The sequence below is a fragment of the Trachemys scripta genome, chromosome 3 (genome assembly GCF_013100865.1).
Source record: "Trachemys scripta elegans isolate TJP31775 chromosome 3, CAS_Tse_1.0, whole genome shotgun sequence".
Classification (NCBI taxonomy): domain Eukaryota; kingdom Metazoa; phylum Chordata; order Testudines; family Emydidae; genus Trachemys; species Trachemys scripta.
This window is the reverse complement of record NC_048300.1, coordinates 150,323,185-150,344,490: the sequence shown is the minus strand read 5'-3', so window position 1 is coordinate 150,344,490 and position 21,306 is coordinate 150,323,185. Positions and strand designations below refer to the sequence as shown.

General features: G+C 40.5%; 1 protein-coding gene across 3 annotated transcripts in view; it reads right to left on the bottom strand.

Annotated features, from left to right (window-relative positions):
* Positions 1–21,306, bottom strand: part of LMBRD1 (LMBR1 domain containing 1) — a 229,338-nt gene that overhangs the window by 81,847 nt on the left and 126,185 nt on the right. For 2 of the 3 annotated variants that reach the window (XM_034766228.1, XM_034766230.1), the window contains exon 9: positions 20,637–20,792. In XM_034766228.1, the coding sequence (XP_034622119.1) occupies positions 20,637–20,792 (156 nt within the window). The remainder of the gene's footprint in view (positions 1–20,636; positions 20,793–21,306) is intronic. The other variant, XM_034766229.1, reaches the window with a different exon arrangement.

Sequence of the window (21,306 nt, the reverse complement as noted above, 5' to 3'; positions counted from 1 at the left end):
GAGGAAGAGGAAGTGGATGAGTCATTCTACAAGCAGGTAAGATTAGCTAGCACACGAGCTAGTATTAATAGGGGATTTTATCATCCTTGAATCTGTTGGAAGACTATTGCAGCAAAACATAATATGTCCTGCAAATTCTTAACAGGTGTAGGAGACAGCTTTCTGATTCAGAAAGTTGAGGAAACAACTAGGGGTTTCTCCATTTTGGATCTAGTTTTGACCAACAAGGATGAATTAGTTGCAAACATGAAGGTACTCCAGAACTTGGGAGGAAGTTCAATTCAAGTTCCTATGGAAAGTAGGACATTAGAACAGCAAAACAAGGACACTGGACTTCAGAAAGGCAGATTTCAACTTGGGGATACGGGGGTGGGGGAGAGGTCCTATGGAAAAAGACCAATTAGGAAGAAAAGGAATCAAAGGGGGTGGCAGTTCTTAAAAGATGTAATATTGGAGACTTATCAAGCTATTCCAACACAGAGGAAAGATAAGAAGAGCCTCAGGAGGCCAGTGTGGCTGAACAAGAAGCTTTTAAACCAAAAGGGATACCTATAGAAAATGGAAGGAGGGGCATGTCACAAAAGAAGTATACATGAGAATAGCATAAGCGTGTAGGGACGAAATCAGGAAAGCAAAGGCAAAGAATGATTTACTGCTGGCAAGAAATGATAGAGACAAGAGGAATGGGTTCTTCAAATATGTCAGACAAAAAAGAAAGATCAAGGATGGTGTGGGTCCACTGCTCAATGGAGAAGGTAAGCTGGTAATGGAAGATGAAAGGAAGGCAGAGCTGTTCAATGCCTACTTCGTTTCAGTCTTCTCACAAAAAATAACGTCAGCGGGCAACTAGTGAAATTACCATAGACAATAAAGGGGAAGGGATGCAGATCGGGATAAGTAAAGAACACGTCAGAGATCTTTTGACCAATTTGAATTAATTCAAATCAGCGGGGCTAGATGCTATTCACCCGAGGCTACTGAAGCAATTAGCTGAAGAAATCTTGGAGCCACTGGCATTATTATTTACAAACTCATGAATGACGCGAGAGTCCTAGAAGACTGGAGAAGGGCTCACGTAGTGCTTTCACTGGCGAGCCATGTGCCAAAGGCTGCCGATCCCTGTGGTAGACATAATATACCTGTCAAAAGCCTTGCTGATGTCCACAGTCCCACATGACAAAATACTCCATTTAGGAAGGAGCAATCAGTACCACAGAAAGGGATCTGGGAAGTCATAGGGGACTACAAGCTAAATATGAGTCAGTGTAACACTGTTGCCAAAAAAAAAGCGAACAACATTCTGGGACGTATTAGCAGCAGTTTTGTAAGCAAGACACGAGAAGAAGTAGTTCTACTCTACTCGATGCTGATTAGACCTCAACTGGAGTATTGTGTCCAGTTCTGGGAGCTGCATTTCAGGAAAGATGTGGACAAATTGGAGAAAGTCCAGAGAAGAGCAACAAAAAATATTAAAGATCTAGAAAACATGACCTATGAGGGAAGATTGAAAAAATTCGGTTTGTTTTAGCCTGGAAAAGAGAAGACAGAGGGGACATAACCATTTTCAAGTACATAAAGCATTGTTACAAGGAGGAAGGAGAAGAATTGTTCTTTTTCCTTAATTGGACATTAGGAAAAACTTCCTAACTGTGAGGGTGGTTAAACACTGGAATAAATTGCCTAGGGAGGTTGTGGAGTCTCCATCATTGGAGATTTTTAAGAGCAGGTTAGACAAACACCTGTCAGGGATGGTCTAGATAAAGCTTAGTCCTGCCATGAGTGCAGGGGACTGGACTAAATTATCTCTAAGTCCCTATGATTCTATGACATTCTGGTAGGTAAGCTGGAGAAATGTGGGCTTGATAGATGGATACATAATTGGTTAAAAAAATTGCAAACAAAGCAACTATTAATGGAATTATGTCCGATTGGAAAGAGTGGGGTTCCACAGGGATCTGTTCTGGGTCCAGTGTTTAAAAACCTGCATGTAGTTATATAGAGCATACTGATCAAGTTTACAGATGACACAAAACTGGGGAGCGGTGTTGCCAATACTTTAGAGGATAGAGCTAAAATTCAGAGGGATCTCGATACATTGTAGAACGGGGCTGTAGACAACAAAATGAACAAAGACAAATGTAATGTGCTACACTTAGGGAAGAAAAACCAAATGCACAAATACAGCATGGGGGAAAACTGGCTTGGCAGCAGCACTGCTGAGAAGAATCTGGGAGTTGTGGGGGATCACAGCCTCAACATGAGTCAGCAATGCAATGCTATTGCAAAAAAAGCAAATGCAATTTTAGGTTACATAAACAGAGCACAGCATGCAAGTCATGGGAAGTGATAGTACCGCTCAACTCAGCACTGTTTAGGCCTCAGCTGGAGCACTGTGTCCAATTTTAGTCCCTAACGTATAGAAAGCATGTAGAGAAACTGGAAAAGATCCAGAGATGAGTGACAGATGATCAAAAGGGAAGAAATGCAAGCCGTATGAGCTAAGGCTGAAAGAACTGGGTATGTTTAGTATGTTCAGTTTGGAAAAGAGGAAATTGGAGGGGGGAGAATAGGATAGTCATCTTCAAATACTTGAAAGGCTGTCATAAAAAAGATGGAGAAAAAGTTGTTCTCTTTTGCCACAGAGGGCAGGACAAGAGACAATGGGTTCAAACTACAGCAGAGCAGATTTAGATTAAATCTCAGGAAAAAAAACTTAACTGTAAGAACAGGAGGACAATGAAACTTACTGCCTCAGGAGGTTATGGAAGCTTCTTCACTGGAAGTTTACAAAAGGAGGCTAGATAGTCATCTGTCTTGGATGGTTTAGACAACAAATCCTGCATTTTACATAAATGACCTTTGGACTCCTTTTTAAACCTATGATTCTATATTTTGGGTCTCGCAGCAAAAGGAATTATTAGCAGAGCTTGCCTTGGAGGCATCATTCTTAGTCAGAGACAAATTTTGTCACAGGATAGCACTATAACATCTGACAAACCTGCTGCAACCAACCAGACATGGGATGGGCTTTTGGGCAGGGCCTCATTCTATCAGCCCCATCCCACTGTTTGCCAGGGCCTTCCCATGATCAAGTAGGCTGCTTAGCTCTCCTGAATGGGGGTTCTGAATGTGGCCTGATTCAGGGGCTTAGAGTTAATAACTCATGCCTCCCTGGGACTGGTCCTGCAGGGTGTTGATGCTCTGGGAAATTCTGCATCCCAGAACCCTTCAATATGAAATTTTCTAGTCGTACAGTGTCTAAAAGACCGAGGGCAGTGTCATAGCACCCACTTTTGACCTCTCCCGGATAGAATCCGTACAAATTGTTCAGTTAAAATTAACTTGGCAACCCGGGCCCTGGACTGTTTCTCTGGGCAGAGCAACCGCCAGCAATGTTCCGTCAAGCTTTGAGCTATTATACAAGGTCTGATGCCCTTAGGGAACGTCTGATTTAAAAATAGTCTAGAATTGAGGCTTTCACTTGCTTGTAGTTCTTGGCCCAAGTTGTGATAGGCTGACTGCACCTGCCCCATCAAATACGGTGCCAATATTAGAGCCCAATGTTCACCAGGCCATTGAGAGGATAGCACTGCCCTCTCAAAGGTGGTATAAAAATGACTCAGTCATTGGGTCCCATCTTGGTTAACTTCTGAGACCTTTGAGTTAGTTACTCCTGGGGACTTGGGCCCCAATGAGACCCCACAGTGGAAGTAAGTATTAATTGTTGAATCAGGTGTTTCTGTAACTCTTTTTGTTGGGTTACCATCTCTTTCAACAGCTGCTGTGTCATTTGTATTTGCTGTTGTACATAGTCCATTGCTGCAGCTTTCTACCAGAGAAGGACAAGCATACCGAGCATTTGCAATTCTCCTGGGGGGGGGGGGGGGGAAATCTATTTGCCCACTTTTCAGTGAGATTCAGTACACTGCAGGATGTATAGGCCTTGAAGTCTGTAGTTTTTGAGTTAATCATGTTAAGGAATCCTCTTCAGGTAGGTCTAGCTAATAGAGTGTGGCCCAGATGAGTTGGATCAGTTCATGGTAGTCAAATATAGTAGAAGAGAAAAGATTCTGAAGACTTTGGAAGGTTTTGAAGAAGTTTAGCCTGAGTCAAGAATTAATGGTGCAAACACACTCCGTGACCTTCAGTTCCCTTTTAGTGCTCCTGACAGTCACCTTACCTTACCCTTTATGTCCTCATACGGGGACAAGAGAGAACAGGATGCATTCGTACCCGCTACAGACACTGCTACTGACAAATATCTGGCCCCACATGCGACAGTGAAATCCACAGAGACACACACACACACACACAAAGAAGAGCTAGTGTGATCAAAATGAGGTTATGATAAATAAAGATATTTGCTAAATCACAGACCACAGAACCTGAGAAAACTGAAGACTACCTAGAAGGCATTAGAATAGTCTGAGCAAAAGATTATCACTGCCTGGACCAAAAAGTCAGCAGTAGATTTAAGTTAAGAACCTCATATATTAGTAGTAATAAGCAACTGTAGCCAAAAGGATTTAGCAACAGATTTATGCTAGTCTGATCTTTTGGATTTATGTAAACATCCTGTTTGCTGCAGACTTGCTAAACAGCTCATTGAGTACACACTGCCAGTTATTCTCTTCCCAATATTTAAAGTACAAAACCATGCATTGGTTTCTAGAAGGAGCTGAACCTACTATGTTTTAAAAAAGCCACAAACCTGGGTTTTCGCAAAACCTACTGCAGAGAGAGAGAGAGAGAGAGAGAGAGAGAGAGAGGTGTGTTTTTGTAAATATCGTATCCACCTCAGTTTATCTGTATGATATTATCTTGCCTGAAGATATAGTTAAATCAAAGAAGGTCATAAGAGAAACCAATAGGAAATGAAATAGCAAAGATAAGGTGCTATCATAAGGAATGCCAATGGTCCTTAAGGATTTGGCCCATTTCATTAGTGATTGAAAGAGGACAGTTGTTTTGTTAATTTAAGTGTGTCAGTCTAATTTCTGATTGACATCTGTTCGCATCACAATTCGTAATCAGTCTCCACAGTGAGAAGAAATTAATGTGCATGAGTTATCTTACTTCGCTCTCAGAGATAGTCCCTCTAAGTGTCTCTTTGTACTCTTTATTTTTCACTATTTGTCCTATTCTTGAACACATCCACCCACAATACACTTCCAGTACAGGTTTACTGTTGCTTGACTATTTGAATCTGCCATCTTATATTTAGAACAAATGAGGTATATGAAAGCATTCCCAACTTTTTTTAAAAATAAAGGATGAAAGAAAGATGGCTTAGCATGTACTTTACATTATTCTGCATTCCAAGGCTGATACAACATGGTGACTACAGTTCCAGTATATAGTGCCTGATATGTATCTTTAAGCAGAAAAAAAATGTGTTTCCCAAGAAAAATTATCAGATAAAAACAAAAAATATTGTTTATTCCTCCAGCTCTTTCTAGAAACATTCCTCTTTCAGCAATTTCTGCACTCATGAAATGAAAGTAGGATGTTAATTCTGCCCTTGTGATGTCAATCAAGCAATGTTGCCAGCAAATGAAATTTTCTTTCAAACAGTCCTAAGATTCTGGAGTCTGAGGACAGATTTGAAGTTAAGCTTTCAAACAGTGTGACTGCAGCAGTGATTTAAAGGTATGCTCAATTTTCCCCCTAAGATGCAGATACTGGACATGTTTTAGTTTCATTTTAAAACTGTGGATGAATTTAGTTCTTATGAGGGATCAATAGTATTGATTCAGCCAGCATATACTATAGGCAAGCACAATGTGAGTTTTCCACCATCTCAACCGTGACCTATGCTACACAGCCACCATTATTTTTTTTTTTTTTAAAGGAACACAAAGCGAACAAAACAAAATAAAAGAAAACTGGTTTGTGGGTAGAATTGCAGAAAGTTTTTTTTCTTTCCTCAATTTGTTCTAGTGAAAGTACATCTATTTCTAAATTACATGCATAAAACATTCAGGTCACTTGATTAATTTTCTGCCTTTTTTAAAGAGATGGGGATGAAGGGAGATCAGAGAAAGGCTTTCAGACCGCATTTGTGATAGTAAGGAGAGAACTGCCTGGGAACTAGTAAAACTCAATGCATCAGGCTTTCTGGTTAGCACATTATAGGCTTAGGCAACTGTAAGTAGCTGTATCATAGAATCAGACTTATTTTAATATATGTTTGTGCAGCATCCTGCACAATGAGACTTTGATCCAGGTTGGGGCATCTGGGTGGTACAGTAATTTTCCTGCTCCCTCTCCCCCCAAATGGGGTCTGAGAGTATAAAAGAAACTTAAAATGGTTCTCACTACTGTTCACTGGTAAAGTCTTTAAATATTTAACCAGTACAGACACTTATTATTTGATCAGTGGTATGGAGATATTGCTTCACTGTTAACTGTGCAAAAAAGCATGGCCACTTCCCCAAAGACCTCAAGCTAAAAAAAGACAAGATAGACTAGAACCAAGCAAAGGTGCATAATATAAAAGTAATTGTGGTGACTGTCCATATCTTAATAATACAATGTTATTAACAACCGTTTTAACAAAGTTATATCCCCCACTTACATTGTCAATTTGAGTCAGTTTCTTGTAGGCATAAAGAAAAGTGGGCCCTTATGTGAATGCAAGGCTGGGTTCCTTGGGCACCAGCTCAAGACGATTAGTCCACACACAGGGAACCACCACAGAAGATAACAGATGTAACACAGAAAGAAGAGAGGGTGAATAATCAGGGGGAGAGAGAAGCACAATTATACAGGGCTTTGAAGGCTAGTGGCCAGTGCTCAGCTGGCATAAGTGGACATATCTTCAGACTCCAGATTCCTATGTTTTCATAATTTTGAGCCCATAATTTAGAGAAGATGGATTTCTAATACACTATCACCCTTCAAAATCCTAAGTCAAAGCACGAGTAAAATGCATTTGGTCTCCGTTTCCTTATTCATTCATATTTACAAAGGCTCCTTGCAATTACCACTTTGCTAAGAGTTTTAGAAGAGGAAAAGCAAGTTTTTTGGGGTTGTACTTTAAAAAAAATAATAATTGAGGAACTTTAGCTACATTGGAAAGTTTCCACTATGGCTGCATGTTTGACTTAGCTACAAACAATAGTAGAAACAATTAATTTTTGCAAAATTGAATTATTTAATTCAAATCCTTGTGAAACAACTTCTCAGAGCAGTCTAATACAAATATGAAGTTGGGCCTTAATTAGTGGATGCAAATGAATATTTGTGCTAATGGGTACCTAACAGACTTGATTTAACGTATTTTGTACCTAAGAAAAATATACTATGCAAGTGAAATATAAAGAGAAGATCTCCATCGAAAAAGAATATTTTTCTTTAAATCAGGTGTGTTTCTTTACCAGAAATTTTAGTAGGTTTCACTGTTAGGACAGATAATACTAATTAATGAAAACTTTGCCTGAACATGTTGGTCACTGTGTCTCTGCTGTACTATTAAGAATTATAAATCTGTTCTGAAATTTCTTCCTCCGCCACACCTAGTGACAGCAAAACTACACAGTTTTCTACATCTTGTAACTGCTTCAGCCTGTGAATAGTGGTGCTCTAAAAACCTCTGAAATGGCTACATTCTACAGTGAGATACCCTTATGTAAAACATTTTGATTAGATATTAAAAATAGTATACAAATACATAGAAAACTTTAGAATTATGACTGCTATAAAAGCAATTACAGAAAGATTTAACTTTCAAGGGTTTTCATGCACAGTTATACTAATCAGAGAAACATTACACAAAGCTATAAACTATAAAATGCATTTATTTCGGATTATAAAAGCTACTATATGAATCATTGGCACTTACGAAAATATTTTAAAAAAATCTTTATGCAAATCGACTTTACTCTCTAGAGTCATGTCACAATGAATCAGTAACACGAACAGCCCTATAATTGAGAACCTTTCAAATACTGAAACTAATGGTTCTCAATTCTACCCAACTCCTTCAACTCTTCTGAGGAAATCCCAGGTAAACACAAGCCTTGCAACATGCCTTGAAGATTAAATTCATGCTCTATAGCACCAATGAACAAAAAATATATTCCCTACCAGAAAACACTTCATGGAGAATGACATGCCAGAAGGTCCACTTTTTAAACACAGGGACTATTAGCTCAAGCATCTCCAATGACTGTAATTGTCATGGTCTTTCATAGCATGGAAGAAGTAATTTTCAGGTATTAAGGATACCGGGACAACATATTTTCTATGAAGCACTACTCCACAAATGGGGTGTTACACAGTGTGACTGCCTATGTCTCTGAATTATCTTAAGGGGTAGCCCTGTGTAGAGAGAGACAATGCAAAAATCTAGTCTCAGTCATGAAATGGCATAAATAATAGTAGCAAAAGAAAAAAAGTAACTAATCATACAGAGTCCCAGAACACTTCGCAACAGAAAAAGATATAAGCAGCATTAAATTTGAGCTACAGTTTAGAAGGAAACTGTTCCAAAATTCAAATTTGGTATAGACAAGTCTTTCCAAAACCTTAGATCAATAAAGTTTTCCTTAATTATTTGAAAAAAATAAAATACAACCTAAAAAAACCACACACACACACACACACACACACACACACACACACACACACACACACACACACACAAACATTCCCCCTGCAGTGTCTGCAACCCAAAGTCTTGAGAACTTGAAATAAAGCTTCCTTGCTTTTCATTTGTGGAAGCTCAAAGAAATGAAAAAAGTGAATAAATTAAGATTCTTTTGGTTTTTAATAATTTATGGTGTTAACATCTCTGGTAGAAAAACTGGTTTAATTTTTTTTCAGTGTGAATATTTTTTCAACAGTCAGTTTCAGAATGTTGTAGTTCAACTGAAAGCTGATTTCTCAAAGTCCTAAAGACAAACTTAAATCATGGGCATACTGTAGTATATGTCATTGTTACATACCTAAAAAGCTGAGAATATATAGTGCCAAACAATGTAATTACCATCAATAGACTCTAGCATAAGACTGAAATTGGGTATAAAGAGAAATATGCCATTAGGAATGAAAAATAACCAAAACTTTGCTCTGTGTTGTGCATTTTCCATTACACTAGTCTATTTCTCGGATAAAGGCTCTAGCTAGCTAGTTTATGCTCTCCTGTAAGACAGGCCTGTTGACTAGGTAACAATCTCTGGGAAGGATCCTTCCATTCAATCCGCATCATTGTTTTCCCCAATACTCTTAAAAAACGGCAAATAAATTGGATTAATCTCCAGGTGCCAAATCACATCTGTACCTCCAAGAGTGAAAGTGCTGATTAAGTTGGGTTTCAGCCAATGACTTTTTACAGCATGGATCACTATCTGAAAGCATTTGTCTCATGCAGCCTGTTACCTACGTTAATGTAATGTTAAATTACAAGTTAAATGATTATTAACAGGGTAACTTCTCCATCCACCTTCCCATCTTTGTGAGACAGTTTGATCCTATTGCTTCTTTGTTACAGAAGTAATGCTTCCAAGTGATTTCTTGTATTTCATGGTTTTGTATGCCTCATCTTGACCTGTATTTAACATTTCAAAGTAAAAATAAATGTACTGTTGAGCAGAAATTATTGAATCCAAGATTTTCTATGGAAGTTACTGAAACGTTATAGTCTAAGGATTTGGAGTTTTGTATCAACAAAGTTTACCACATTCAGCCTCACCCACAACCGAATCCTAGTATTAGTACAACTTTCCTCTTGTTGGAAAAAAGTGTTTAAGTTGAAAATAAAGAACTTTCACAGTAAGACAGTCAAAACGACACTTGTGAAAAATAAAGTATACTTATGTTCCATAGAAAGAAAATTTTTGCCCATTTTATCTGAAAGTAACAAACCCACACGAAGATTAAACTATTTTTACATTAAAATCACTTTAAGAAAATTCAATGTATGACCTAAGTTACTTACAATCTCCCACCCACCCACCCTTCTTTTCCATACAGACTTGTAGGAACTAACTCAGACCACCTTGATAATCTAACGGCGTGCAGGGCTTTTTCACAGAAGATAGAGTTCAGCTCCTAGATGTGATCTTCTGCAGTAAACAAGAGCTACAATAGAAATGCCATGCAGGCAACAAATTCAAACACTTGGGATTATCTTGCATAGGACTATTCCGATCCTCTAGCAGTCTTGGTCACGGTGTTTGCCTCTGGAAAAGAGGCACATTCTGGAATAACAACCATCCCACAATTCAATGATCTTGAGGACAAGAAAAATGAATAGGAAAATGGAGCATCCTTCGGCCTGCAGAGGAAGTCAGAACTTTTACAACCTCTGCCCCATTAAAGAAAATGGAACAAGCATATGGAACACTCCTTCAAGCAGCACACATTTTTAGGAAAATAACAAAAACAAAACTGTATCCCTTCACACAAGTTAAAAATAAAGCTAGTGAATCTTAATCCATGAGCTATATGTTTATTTAAAATATAAGCAGACTTACTTCCAGGTTCCCAGGAGAATTTGACATCCATAAAAAAAATCCATTTTAAAATACGGAACTTTGAAGCATAAAGTTTATGATCCTTTAACAGGTCTTTAATCACAGACCAATGAAACTATTGGAATTACTTTTACAATTAAATAATTTAACTTTAGCTATAGTATTCATGTGTCACTATTTCCATCTCTTTCCCAGTTAATTGCATCCTGCCCTTTTCTCTAAAAACCGTTATACTGGTGAGATATGACCTGGTCACTTATGGACTTGGGACAAACCACCACGAGGTCCCCACTTCCACATAAGGAAACAAAAGATCTTATTTAGTTGTCATCCCCTTCAGGAACAGCACCATCTACAGCAGACTTACTCAGCTCTCATCAGATACATCATTAGTGACAAATCAAACAGTCCCACACCAAGCCTACCTTCCCACAGGAAGTCGCTGGCAAACAGAAGGCTCTCAAGCAGTTCCCTGCTCCAGCCAGGCCTCTTGCAGAGTGACAGATGGGACTTCTCTCCCCTCAGTCAGCCCCTCACTGAGCTGGGCTCTCCACTTCACCCAGCCACTCCAAATCTGGTGCCTATTGCACATGTAGCAGGGTGGAGCTAACCGGCTTGCTGTGAACTCATTCTCCGGATTTACATGTCACATCACACATACCACGAAAGCAACAGTTGTAAAAGGTTCTCTTACGCTATAATTTGCCAACAACGCTACAAAAAATAAATGTCTGACCAAGGAAGATGCAAAATCCATCAGCAACTTGAGAGTATGCAATACCCCAAAGTATAAAAATTAGTACAGAAGTATTTAAAAGCCACAGCATGAAAATAATGTAGTTAAATGTGGATTAAAAGAGAGAAGAACTATATGGGGGGGGGGGGAGCATAAAGTCTGTTGCATTGTGTGATATTTAAAAGCTCCAAATAGGTTAGACTCTGGTTATCTGAGAAACTGTCCCTTACCCTATCCTATACTCCCCTACAATAGTAAAGTTCAGCTGGGTTGCTTTTGATATATGTGTGTGTCTGTTTTAAGACCAGAAGCAGGGTTCCCTCAGTAGAGAAGCATTCAAATCCCTCCCTCCTACTCCCACTGGATTATATCCTGGAGCTCAAGTTTGGCAGAAGGCTATGGCCAGATGAAAGGTACAGTATATGGTTTGGATTCAGCTTTTGGTTCATTATTTTTTATATTTTGATTTTGTTTGGTATACTTGGTTCCTATAACTTGGCTTTTAACATATTCTTGGAGGTAACATTGCTCATTTTATGCAAGCCATATGGACTCTCCTTGGGCTGCCACCCTGATGTGGTGGAGAAGCTTGCGTATACTTAAGACCCTAAGAGTGATGCCATTGGGAGCCCTGTGCTCCTGATAGGGTCACCCATGGCAGTAAGGTTGAAGGCGAGGTACCAAAATGCAGCCCAACACAACACAACCCAGTATAAGACCTGAATGGCAGAGCAGGCAGATAAAGCAGGATCACCTCTCAATGGCTGCAAAAGTGGATGAAGGCTGCAGTGGAGAAGAAACCCCCAGTCATCTCGGACCTCCTTGCCACCAGACACAGGTGCCTCTTCTGCCAAGACTTATGGCTGTTGGCACGCAATGGCTTCCCCACATTAAACTACTCATGGACAGGGTTCTTTCACAGGAAGAACTTTATCCCCACCTTCACCTATAAAAGTCCTGTGATGATGGGTGAATGGCGATGGGGACAGGTGAAGTGATCACCAGGAGTCCCTAGTCACAGACCCACGAGCTGGTGGTGACCACAAGATGGTTGTCATGTGCCTCTGGATTGGGATGGGGTGCATTTTTGGCAGCAGCAGTCATGACTGAACAAGCCTTTTTAGGAAGGCCTCTGCTCACTTCATATAGGGATGGGCTAGAAAAGTTGCCCCAAACGTAGGCTCTCTCATCACACCTGACTGGATAACTGAGTCCAAGGGGATCACTCCCAATGAGGTTGAAAAACAAAAATGTTACTTGCAACTTGGAATGTCCGTACCCAACTAGACAACTCAAAAACGGAAAGACCCAAACGCAAAACAGCAATTTTCACCTGAGAACTCTTAAGGTACAACATTGACATTGCTGCTCTCAGCAAGACAAGAAATGCAGATGAAGGACACTTGAGGGAAGAGGCTGGTGTTTCGCTTTCTTCTGGAAAGCGAAACCAGCAAGCAACAGGTGAATACACTGTGTTGGCTTTGCAATCAATAACCTTCTAGTCAACCACCTAACTGAGCTCCACATCTACATCAATGAGTGCCTTAGAAGCCTCTGCATCCAATTGGTCAATAAGTCATTTGCCACCATCATCATTGCACATGCACCAACACTTGATGCTGAAGCAGAGCAGAAAGAATCCTTCTACATGGAACTTAATAAAATTCTGGCATCTATTTAAAAAAACAACAAATAAAATAATCCTCTCGGGGGACTTCAACGCAAAAGTTGGCCAAGATTCTAATGTATGGAGTAGCACCATTGGGAAGGAAGGAGTGGGCAAGACCAATTCCAATGGCATCCTTCTACTTGGCAAATGCGCAAACACAACCTTTTAATCACAAACACAATCTTCAGACAAAGCAATAAATACAAAACTTGGCAACAACACCCTTTCAAAACCATGGCAGCTCCTAAGACTATGTCATTGTAGGAACACGGGCTCTAAGAGATGTGCAACTCACTCACGTAATGAGAGGAGCTGATGATTGCTGGACTGACGACTGCCTGGTGAGGTCAGTCATATTCATCAGGATTGCACCAAAACATAGAAAGCAATCAAATCACACAGACAGCAATACCACATCCCAAGACTTTAATTCTCAGTGTTCCAAACACTCCTCAGTGAAAAACTGACCATATGCATACCTGGAAATGACAACAGAAGTGTAGAAGATGACTGGAAAGACCTAAAACAGACCATCCATGAGATTTGTGAGGAATCTATCGGCCTTGCTACCCATTGTCATCAGGACTGGTGTGAGGACAACAACATTGAGATCACAGCCCTTTTGGGCCTGAAGAGAAAAGCTTTCTGCGACTGGCAAAACCAGCCACTATCCAGTCAGAAGCAGAGTTCCTTCCATCAGCTCAAAGGAGAATTAGAGAACTCAAAACAAATGGTGAAAGGATAAAGCAAAAGAAATCCAAGTATTCACTGACAGACATGATTGCGGAGGCATTTTTGAGAGACAAAGACCCTGTATGGATCAAGCTCACATAGCCTGGTTCACACTGCTGAGATTGGAAGATAATGAATCCAAAGATCTCTGGAAGGAACACTACCAAAAGCTTCTAAATCGAGAATTGACTGACCGACAACACCATCAACTCCATCCCTCAGAACCCAAGCTGGGAAACTCTTGCCAACCCACTAACACCTGTGGAGGTTTGTACACCAATTAAACAAATGAAGAACAATAAAGCACCAGTTCCTGATGGCATACCAGCTGAAGTACTGAAAGTGGGGGGAAGAAACACTAATTAACAAGCTTCATTTGCTACTCCTCAAAGTCTGGCACACCGAAGAAATCCACGCTGACTTACATAATGCTAACATCTTCAGCATTTTCAAAAAGGGGGATAGGGATGACTGTGGCAATCAAGGAATTGACATCCTCTCCATCGCTGGAAAGATTCTTGCTATAATCTTACTAAATCACTGTTTTTCCCCCTCTTGCAGAGGAAGTATTCCCACCGTGCCTTCAGCATATCACATGGCACCACTGACTTGTTTTTTGCAGCCAGGGAGATCCCAGGGAAAATGTTAACACCACCACCAGGAGCTGTACATGGCCTTTATTGATCTGACCAAAGCCTTCGACTGTCAACCATGAAGCCCTGTGGGAAATCATGTCAAAGTTTGGCTGTCGAAGCAAATTTATCACCATTGTAAGACTCCTCCATGACCAAATGACTGCCTCCTCCCTGTACAGTGGCTCTACTTCGAGTCCTTTGTCATTCAAACCGGTGTAAAACAAGGTTTGTGTACTAGCACCCACCCTTTTTTCCATTTTCTTAGGAGCTATGAAAACATTATCCCAAGACTGTCTATCACATCCAATACAGGACTGATGGCAACCTCTTCAACCTTTCTAGTCTCTGTTCCAGAACTAAAGTAGTATTGGCAACAATAACCAAATTCCAGTAAGCAGATAATTGTGCTGTAGTTGCACACTCAGGGGAGGATATATAAACAGCCCTTAATTGCTTCTCTGAAGTTTACAAAAGCCTAGGGCTAACTCTGAACATTGGTAAAGCAGAAGTTCTTCACCAGCCAGCTCCCGGTCAATCATCAGATCCAGCAAGGAAGATTTACACTGACAGAAGAAATGGAAAATGTAGAATACTTTGCCTATCTTGGCAGCCATCTCACAGAGGGCAGACACAGACATCAAGATTCAGCACAGAAGCTGCTGCGCCAGCTTTGCCTTTGGCAGATTGTTTCACCGGGTGTTCGACAATCAAGACATCAGAACACACAACAGACTTTTAGTTTATAAATTAGTGGTAATTCCAAGTCTCTTCTGCAGCTGTGAGACTTGGGTGACCTATAGAAAACATCTGAAAAACCTGGAACGCCAGCAGCAGCTCTTTCTTCAGAAGATACTCAACATATAGTGGGAGGATTGCCACACTAATGTCAGTGTCCTCACAGAGGCCAACATCTTCAGTGTTTTTTACCAAGTTTTTTACCCACAAAAGCTTATGCCCAAATAAATTGGTTAGTCTCTAAGGTGCCATTGGACACCTTGTTACTTTAAAGACACTCTTAAGATAAACACCAAGAGATGTGGCATCAACGCCACTCACAGGGAGACAGTAGCCCAAGATAGAGATAACTGGCCAAGACTTGTCAGAGAGGAAACTACTACTTCTGAGGAAAATCGCCTTGCCCTGATCGCAGAAAAACACCAGAAAAGAAAAAGGACAACTGTCAGGCAGCAATTGTGGCCCAACCCTGACTTCCAATACCACCTGCAACAACTTGCCAATAAGTCTGTGGCTCCAGGATCGGACTCCTCGGCCACCAAAGGACCCATAAAAAAATAAAACCTGTGATAGAGATCATCCTCGACTTTGAGTGATCACCGACGCCGACTGGATAAACTTTTGTAAGCCAGCATCTAATTGCTAAATCTACAGGTACTATGGTAAACAGAATAAAGTAAATATAAACTAGATGCAATAGTCTTATGAGTTTCCTCTACTAAACAAACATACAAATGAAGATTTACAACACAGCAGACAAAGTCTATGCACCATCTACAAAACCTCTCTGTCATTCATGGAGCGAGGGAAGGACATTATCCCCAACCCATGTAGAGTGTGTGTTGTATGATGTGAAAGTAAGGGCTGACATTTGAAGTCAACCGTGGTCTCTCACCTGAGCAGGAAATAAATGGTAGTAACCAAGGAGTACATACAGGCACAAGATACTAGAGTTTTTCTGGGAAACGTTTCTCCTGTCCTGAGGAATGGGGATAGTCATTTACCACAAGAAAAAGGCAAATTCTCTTCCTCCACTCTGAAGACAGAACTGTTGTGTTCTCACCCTAAAATACATCTAGTATTTTATACTGAAGAAAATAAATTTTAGAGCAATTTAAGACCAATTTCTGAACTGTGCTCATTGGACAGTACAGAAATTAATCACATCCCACTATCTCCAGTGAAATGATTGAAATTTTATTTTATAAAACCCCTGACAAATGCTTAAGATTATATGTATATTGTATACTGTAAATACAAATCAAGTATTTAATATAGAATAAATGTTATTCAGTGAAAATAACTACTGTGAAATTAACATCTTATTTTGTATTGTGAATGAAAACAAATGCTATTCTAGAGCCTCCAGCTTTCTCAAATAAGCCAAACAAAAAGGAACCCACTCATGCTTTAAACTATTTTCCCTGATAGGACACCTTCACAATATCAAATTATGCTTAATCTTTAAAGAAACTTCTTAGAAGAAAGAAAAAACAAAATAGAACGGTTACTTACCAGGGTCAGAGCCTCCCTCTCCCCCAATATCAAAAAGGCTCCAACAATAAAATAGGTACATTTCTTCAGTTTGTTGAGAGTTCTAACGAATGACATTAGCTAAGTTCACTCTTATTTTTGACCTTGTTGACCATAACCCCTCTTAGCTTTCTATGACTCTTAATTATCTCTAGTCTGATACAAGCTTAAGGGTGAGGGAGGATTTTATACTGGAGAAGGCAAGTCGGTATCCTCATAATGATTACTCCTGGGGGAATTCTGTGCCAAAAAAATTAAAAATTCTGCACAAAATATTTTAAGATTCTGCACATTTTATTTGTCAAAATAACAATATAATCACACCAGTTTCAATTATTTTCATATTTTATTTCAAAATACTTGTCAGCAAGTATGTCGGACATCAAAAAAGATTTCCCCCAGGAGTTGAGATTAAAGAAACCCCTATGACAACCCAGTTCCTGTTTCTCTGTTATCCTTTCATTGGGTGCCTCAGTCTGGGTGTGTCACACATGCCAACTGGGCACATCTTGGGGAAAAACTCTGTCCTTCTGGTCTTTTAGTCTAGTTTTTTTTACCTGTCCCCATCAGGTTACCAAATTTCAAGCTCCCAAATAGAGGACACTGCCAGGGGAAGAGTGGGGGAGCCGAAGGGGGTATTTTGGAGTAGTGGAGGGGTTCTGAAGGAGGCTGCATGGGACCACCCAACCCAAACACCCACATCTCCTGCCCGCAGAACCCAGGCACAAGGCACCCCCTCCCTCCAAAGCCCAGACACAGGCTCCACTCAGCTTTCTTACTGTCCCATCGGGCCAGTGGCCCTGCCTTTCCTCACCCTTTGAAAGAGCCAACGCAGCCAGGTCTCCTGGGCCTGCTCCTGCCCCCGGGCAGATAAGTATCAGGCCTGGCAGCCAAAGTGCAGATAGCTGCGGACTGGGCGCTCCTCTCACTGTGGGGCTGCGACCCAGAGGTCCCTTCCCTCATTCAGGGCATGCTGGGAACTGCAGCCCACCCACACCAGCACATTGCGAACTGGGTAGCTGGGCTCTGCTGTGTGTAGCAGCCCCTATACCTATCTATCTCATAGAACTGGAAGGGACCCCAAAAGGTCATCGAGTCCAGCCCCATGTCTTCACTAGCAGGACCAAGTACTGATTTTTGCCCCAGATCCCTAAGTGGCCCCCTCACGGACTGAACTCACAACCCTGGGTTTAGCAGGTCAATGCTCAAACCACTGAGCTATCCTTCCCCAGCATCTCTGCAGTTTTCAAGGCCAGTGGTTAGGGACACTACAAATTGCACAACAAACAGCATATTTCTTGATCTGCTTGCTACCACTGCTACCTGTAGGGACCAAAAAATTAAAGAGCTAGGAGAGCACTTCCCATTTCACAATACAGAGCAGAGAGGCATGAATGAGAATCCTCATCTGTCATAACTATAAAGGGAAGGGTAACAGCTGTCCTGTGTACAGTACTATAAAATCCCTCCTGGCCAGAGACTCAAAAATCCTTTTCCCTGTAAAGGGTTAAGAAGCTCAGGTAACCTGGCTGGCATCTGACCTAAAGGACCAATAAGGGGACAAGATACTTTCAAATCTTGGGGGGGGAAGGCTTTTGTTTTGTGTTCTTTGTTTAAGAGTGTGTTTGCTCTCGGGACTGAGAGGGACCAGACATCAATGCAGGTTCTTCACATCTTTCTAAACAAGTCTCTACTATTTCAAACTTGTAAGTAAATAGCCAGGCAAGGCGTGTTAGTTTTCCTTTGTTTTCTCAACTTGTAAACGTACCTTTTACTAGAGTGTTTATCTTTGTTTGCTGTACTTTGAACCTGAGACTAGAGGGGAGTCCTCTGAGCTCTTTAAGTTTGATTACCCTGTAAGGTTAATTTCCATATTATTTTACAGAGATGATTTTTACCTTTTTCTTTAATTAAAAGCCTTCTTTTAAGAACCTGATTGATTTTTCCTTGTTTTAGATCCAAGGGTGTTGGATCTTTATTCACCCGGAGTTGGTGGGAGGAAGGAGGGGGGATGGTTAATTTCTCCTTGTTTTAAGATCCAAGGGGTTTGGATCTGTATTCACCAGGGAATTGGTGAAAGGTTTCTCAAGGCTTCCCAGGGAGGGAATCCAGTTGGGAAATGGTGGCAGCGGACCAGAGCTAAGCTGGTAGTTAAGCTTAGAAGTTTTCATGCAGGCAGAGAGGCATGAGTGAGAATCCTCATCCTATAAGGATGCTAAGAATTTCAAGCCCTCACAAGACTCTAGAACCTGATGACAGAGCAAGGTCCATGTCTCTCAATCCCAGGGTTTCAGCTGTGGCTAAATCATCTGGATCATCCCAAACTCCAGGACAGGCAGCAGTCTTGATATCCAAAGCTTGAGAAGGCAGCATGAGAGCACGGAGAATGTTTAGGTGCTAAATGGAAGGCTCTGGAGAGATGGCAGCAGACAGAAGAGGAGAAGCAGCTCCAGAGAGCTAAGAAAGAAGGCTGTGTAGAACAGAATAAAATGGTCTGCTCCAAAAGCTGCTATGAACACTGCTATGCAATCAGAGTGCTTTGGGGGGGGGGGAGGGGAAGAGCTCTAGCTAGGACTAGCTCAAATACCCAAACAGGGAAAGGCTGCCCACCCAGCCTACTTAATGCTCCAACAGAAATCCTTTCCTCACTCTCCATAAAACTGCATACATGGAAGCAAAGCTACTAATTCATACCAGTGGGAAAGACCATGGCTAGCAATTTGGGGCTCCCACTCTCCACAACCAGGCAGACAGATCCACAGAATCAGACCAGGAACTAAGGTGTAGGGCACTCAGGACAGAGAAGACAGAACACTAAGATCTGAGAAAGGAGAATTAGATGGAGTAGCAGCTGCCAACAAGAAATCACAAATCCCTCAGAGCTAAAGCTGGCAGCTGAAGCCAGGAGAGACAAAGCTGCACCCCCCGTTTCCTCAAAGGAGGGCCAACATGGAACACAGTAACCGTCTACGATCAAGCAGGCAGGCTCCAGGGCATATTCCCTGCAGATCTCACCCCAGAAGACTGATAGAGGTAGTGCACATAATGGGTCTAGTGAGCTCCTTTGTCCTAACTTCTGCTTTTTTTCTGTCTTCAGGCCTAGGGGAAGAGAGAATTAGAAGCTGGAAAGATGAGATATGGATTCCATGTGTCCAACAAGAAAAGGCATAGAAAACTGGAACATGGAGGCAATGACTCAGTTCTTTTCTTCCTTACTATGGCTTATGATGCTAAGAAGCATCTTGTAAGGACCATTTTCTCTTTGCAGGACAGTGATATCTGAAACTCTTAATTTGGGAGGTTTCGAATATGCTATAGAATACATATTTATCAGGTATTTATGCTTGAACAAAAACACTAATGATGCTTTCTTCATATTAATCAATGTAAGAGTCAAAAGATTAATTTCAACAGTTTTTTGAAACACTCATTAGTTAGATGGTATAGCATACATACTTACGTATTTACAACCCTTATTATAGAGAGAAACACATACTAAACATATAATATGAGTGAGCTGAATGAGTTGGTCAGGAAGCTGCTTATACACAGACATACAAATCGGACCTTATGCCCACAACTAGTTCATATTACTACTTAAATTATCTAGTACTGACTTGGTAATCAGTGCTAAGCGTTAACAGTTTCTTGATTTCACACTGACCAACATAAATTATAAGACTGTTCTTATAGTGCACAAGTAAACATTTGTGGTTACACAAAACTAAGTACAGAAGCTACTAGATTCTATATTGGGATGCCCTCAAAGAGATAATGAAGGCACATTTATCCAATAAAAAGGGACATAAGCTATGTTTTTGTTAGATATATATGCGACATCCTATGCATCTTTCAAGGAAGCAATCTACAGATTAAAAGTAACAGGCTATTGCTTCATACAACTTGAGATGCAGTAATAGCCAAACAAGAGGCTTCAAGTCATTTTATCATGTTTTAAGATGTCAGATTTGGGGAAAACAAAACAAAATCTATTACCACCAGACTATTTCATCGAATAGTTCATGCGAAGGCGCTAAATGGCAAAACAAAAAATTCAGAAATAGTTATTCTACAGTGAAGCAGGCATAAAACGAAAGACTCAGTTTTGCTTTTTTTACTTTTAGAGGTCGCATGGCTCCACAGAACTTTGTCCAGCAGCTTTTCTCAATAAATTCCAGATGTCTCTCTCTCCTTCGAAGTAGCCTTAGCCTCTCTTCAAGTTGATGTAGGTTCCGTCTGTCCCTTGTTGGTAAAGGCCGACCATCTTTGCACTGCTAATCAAAATGGAGGTGTGAAAATAATGGAACAGTTTGTGAAAAATGTATGAAAGAATAAAATTTAACATTTGTATAACAAGCTCTGGCAGCTCTATGAAGTCAGAATTGCATACAAGACTGCAAATCCAGTTTGTAAGAGACTAATTTCATTTTAGCCCATTTCTATTTTTAATACTTTCTTTCCAGCTCTCCATTTTTTCTTCTAGTCAATACAAGTCAGCTATATTTCACATCTTTTTAAATACATTCCAGAGCAGCACCCTTTAAAGGACACACTCAGCATAAAAATTTCCAGAACACAAAGATCAGAATTGTCCCCTTAATCAGTTGAGTTCAACCACCTCTAACAGTCAAATCCATATTTGGAGATTTCTATATCTGACAAATTCTCAAGAACATTTAACTCCTATGACCTTCAAAATGCTGGGCATGAGTATTTTAATGAACATGTTTGAGTGTACTTAATACACTGTAGGAGCTAAGCAAGTTAAATATACAATTTTTAATTTGT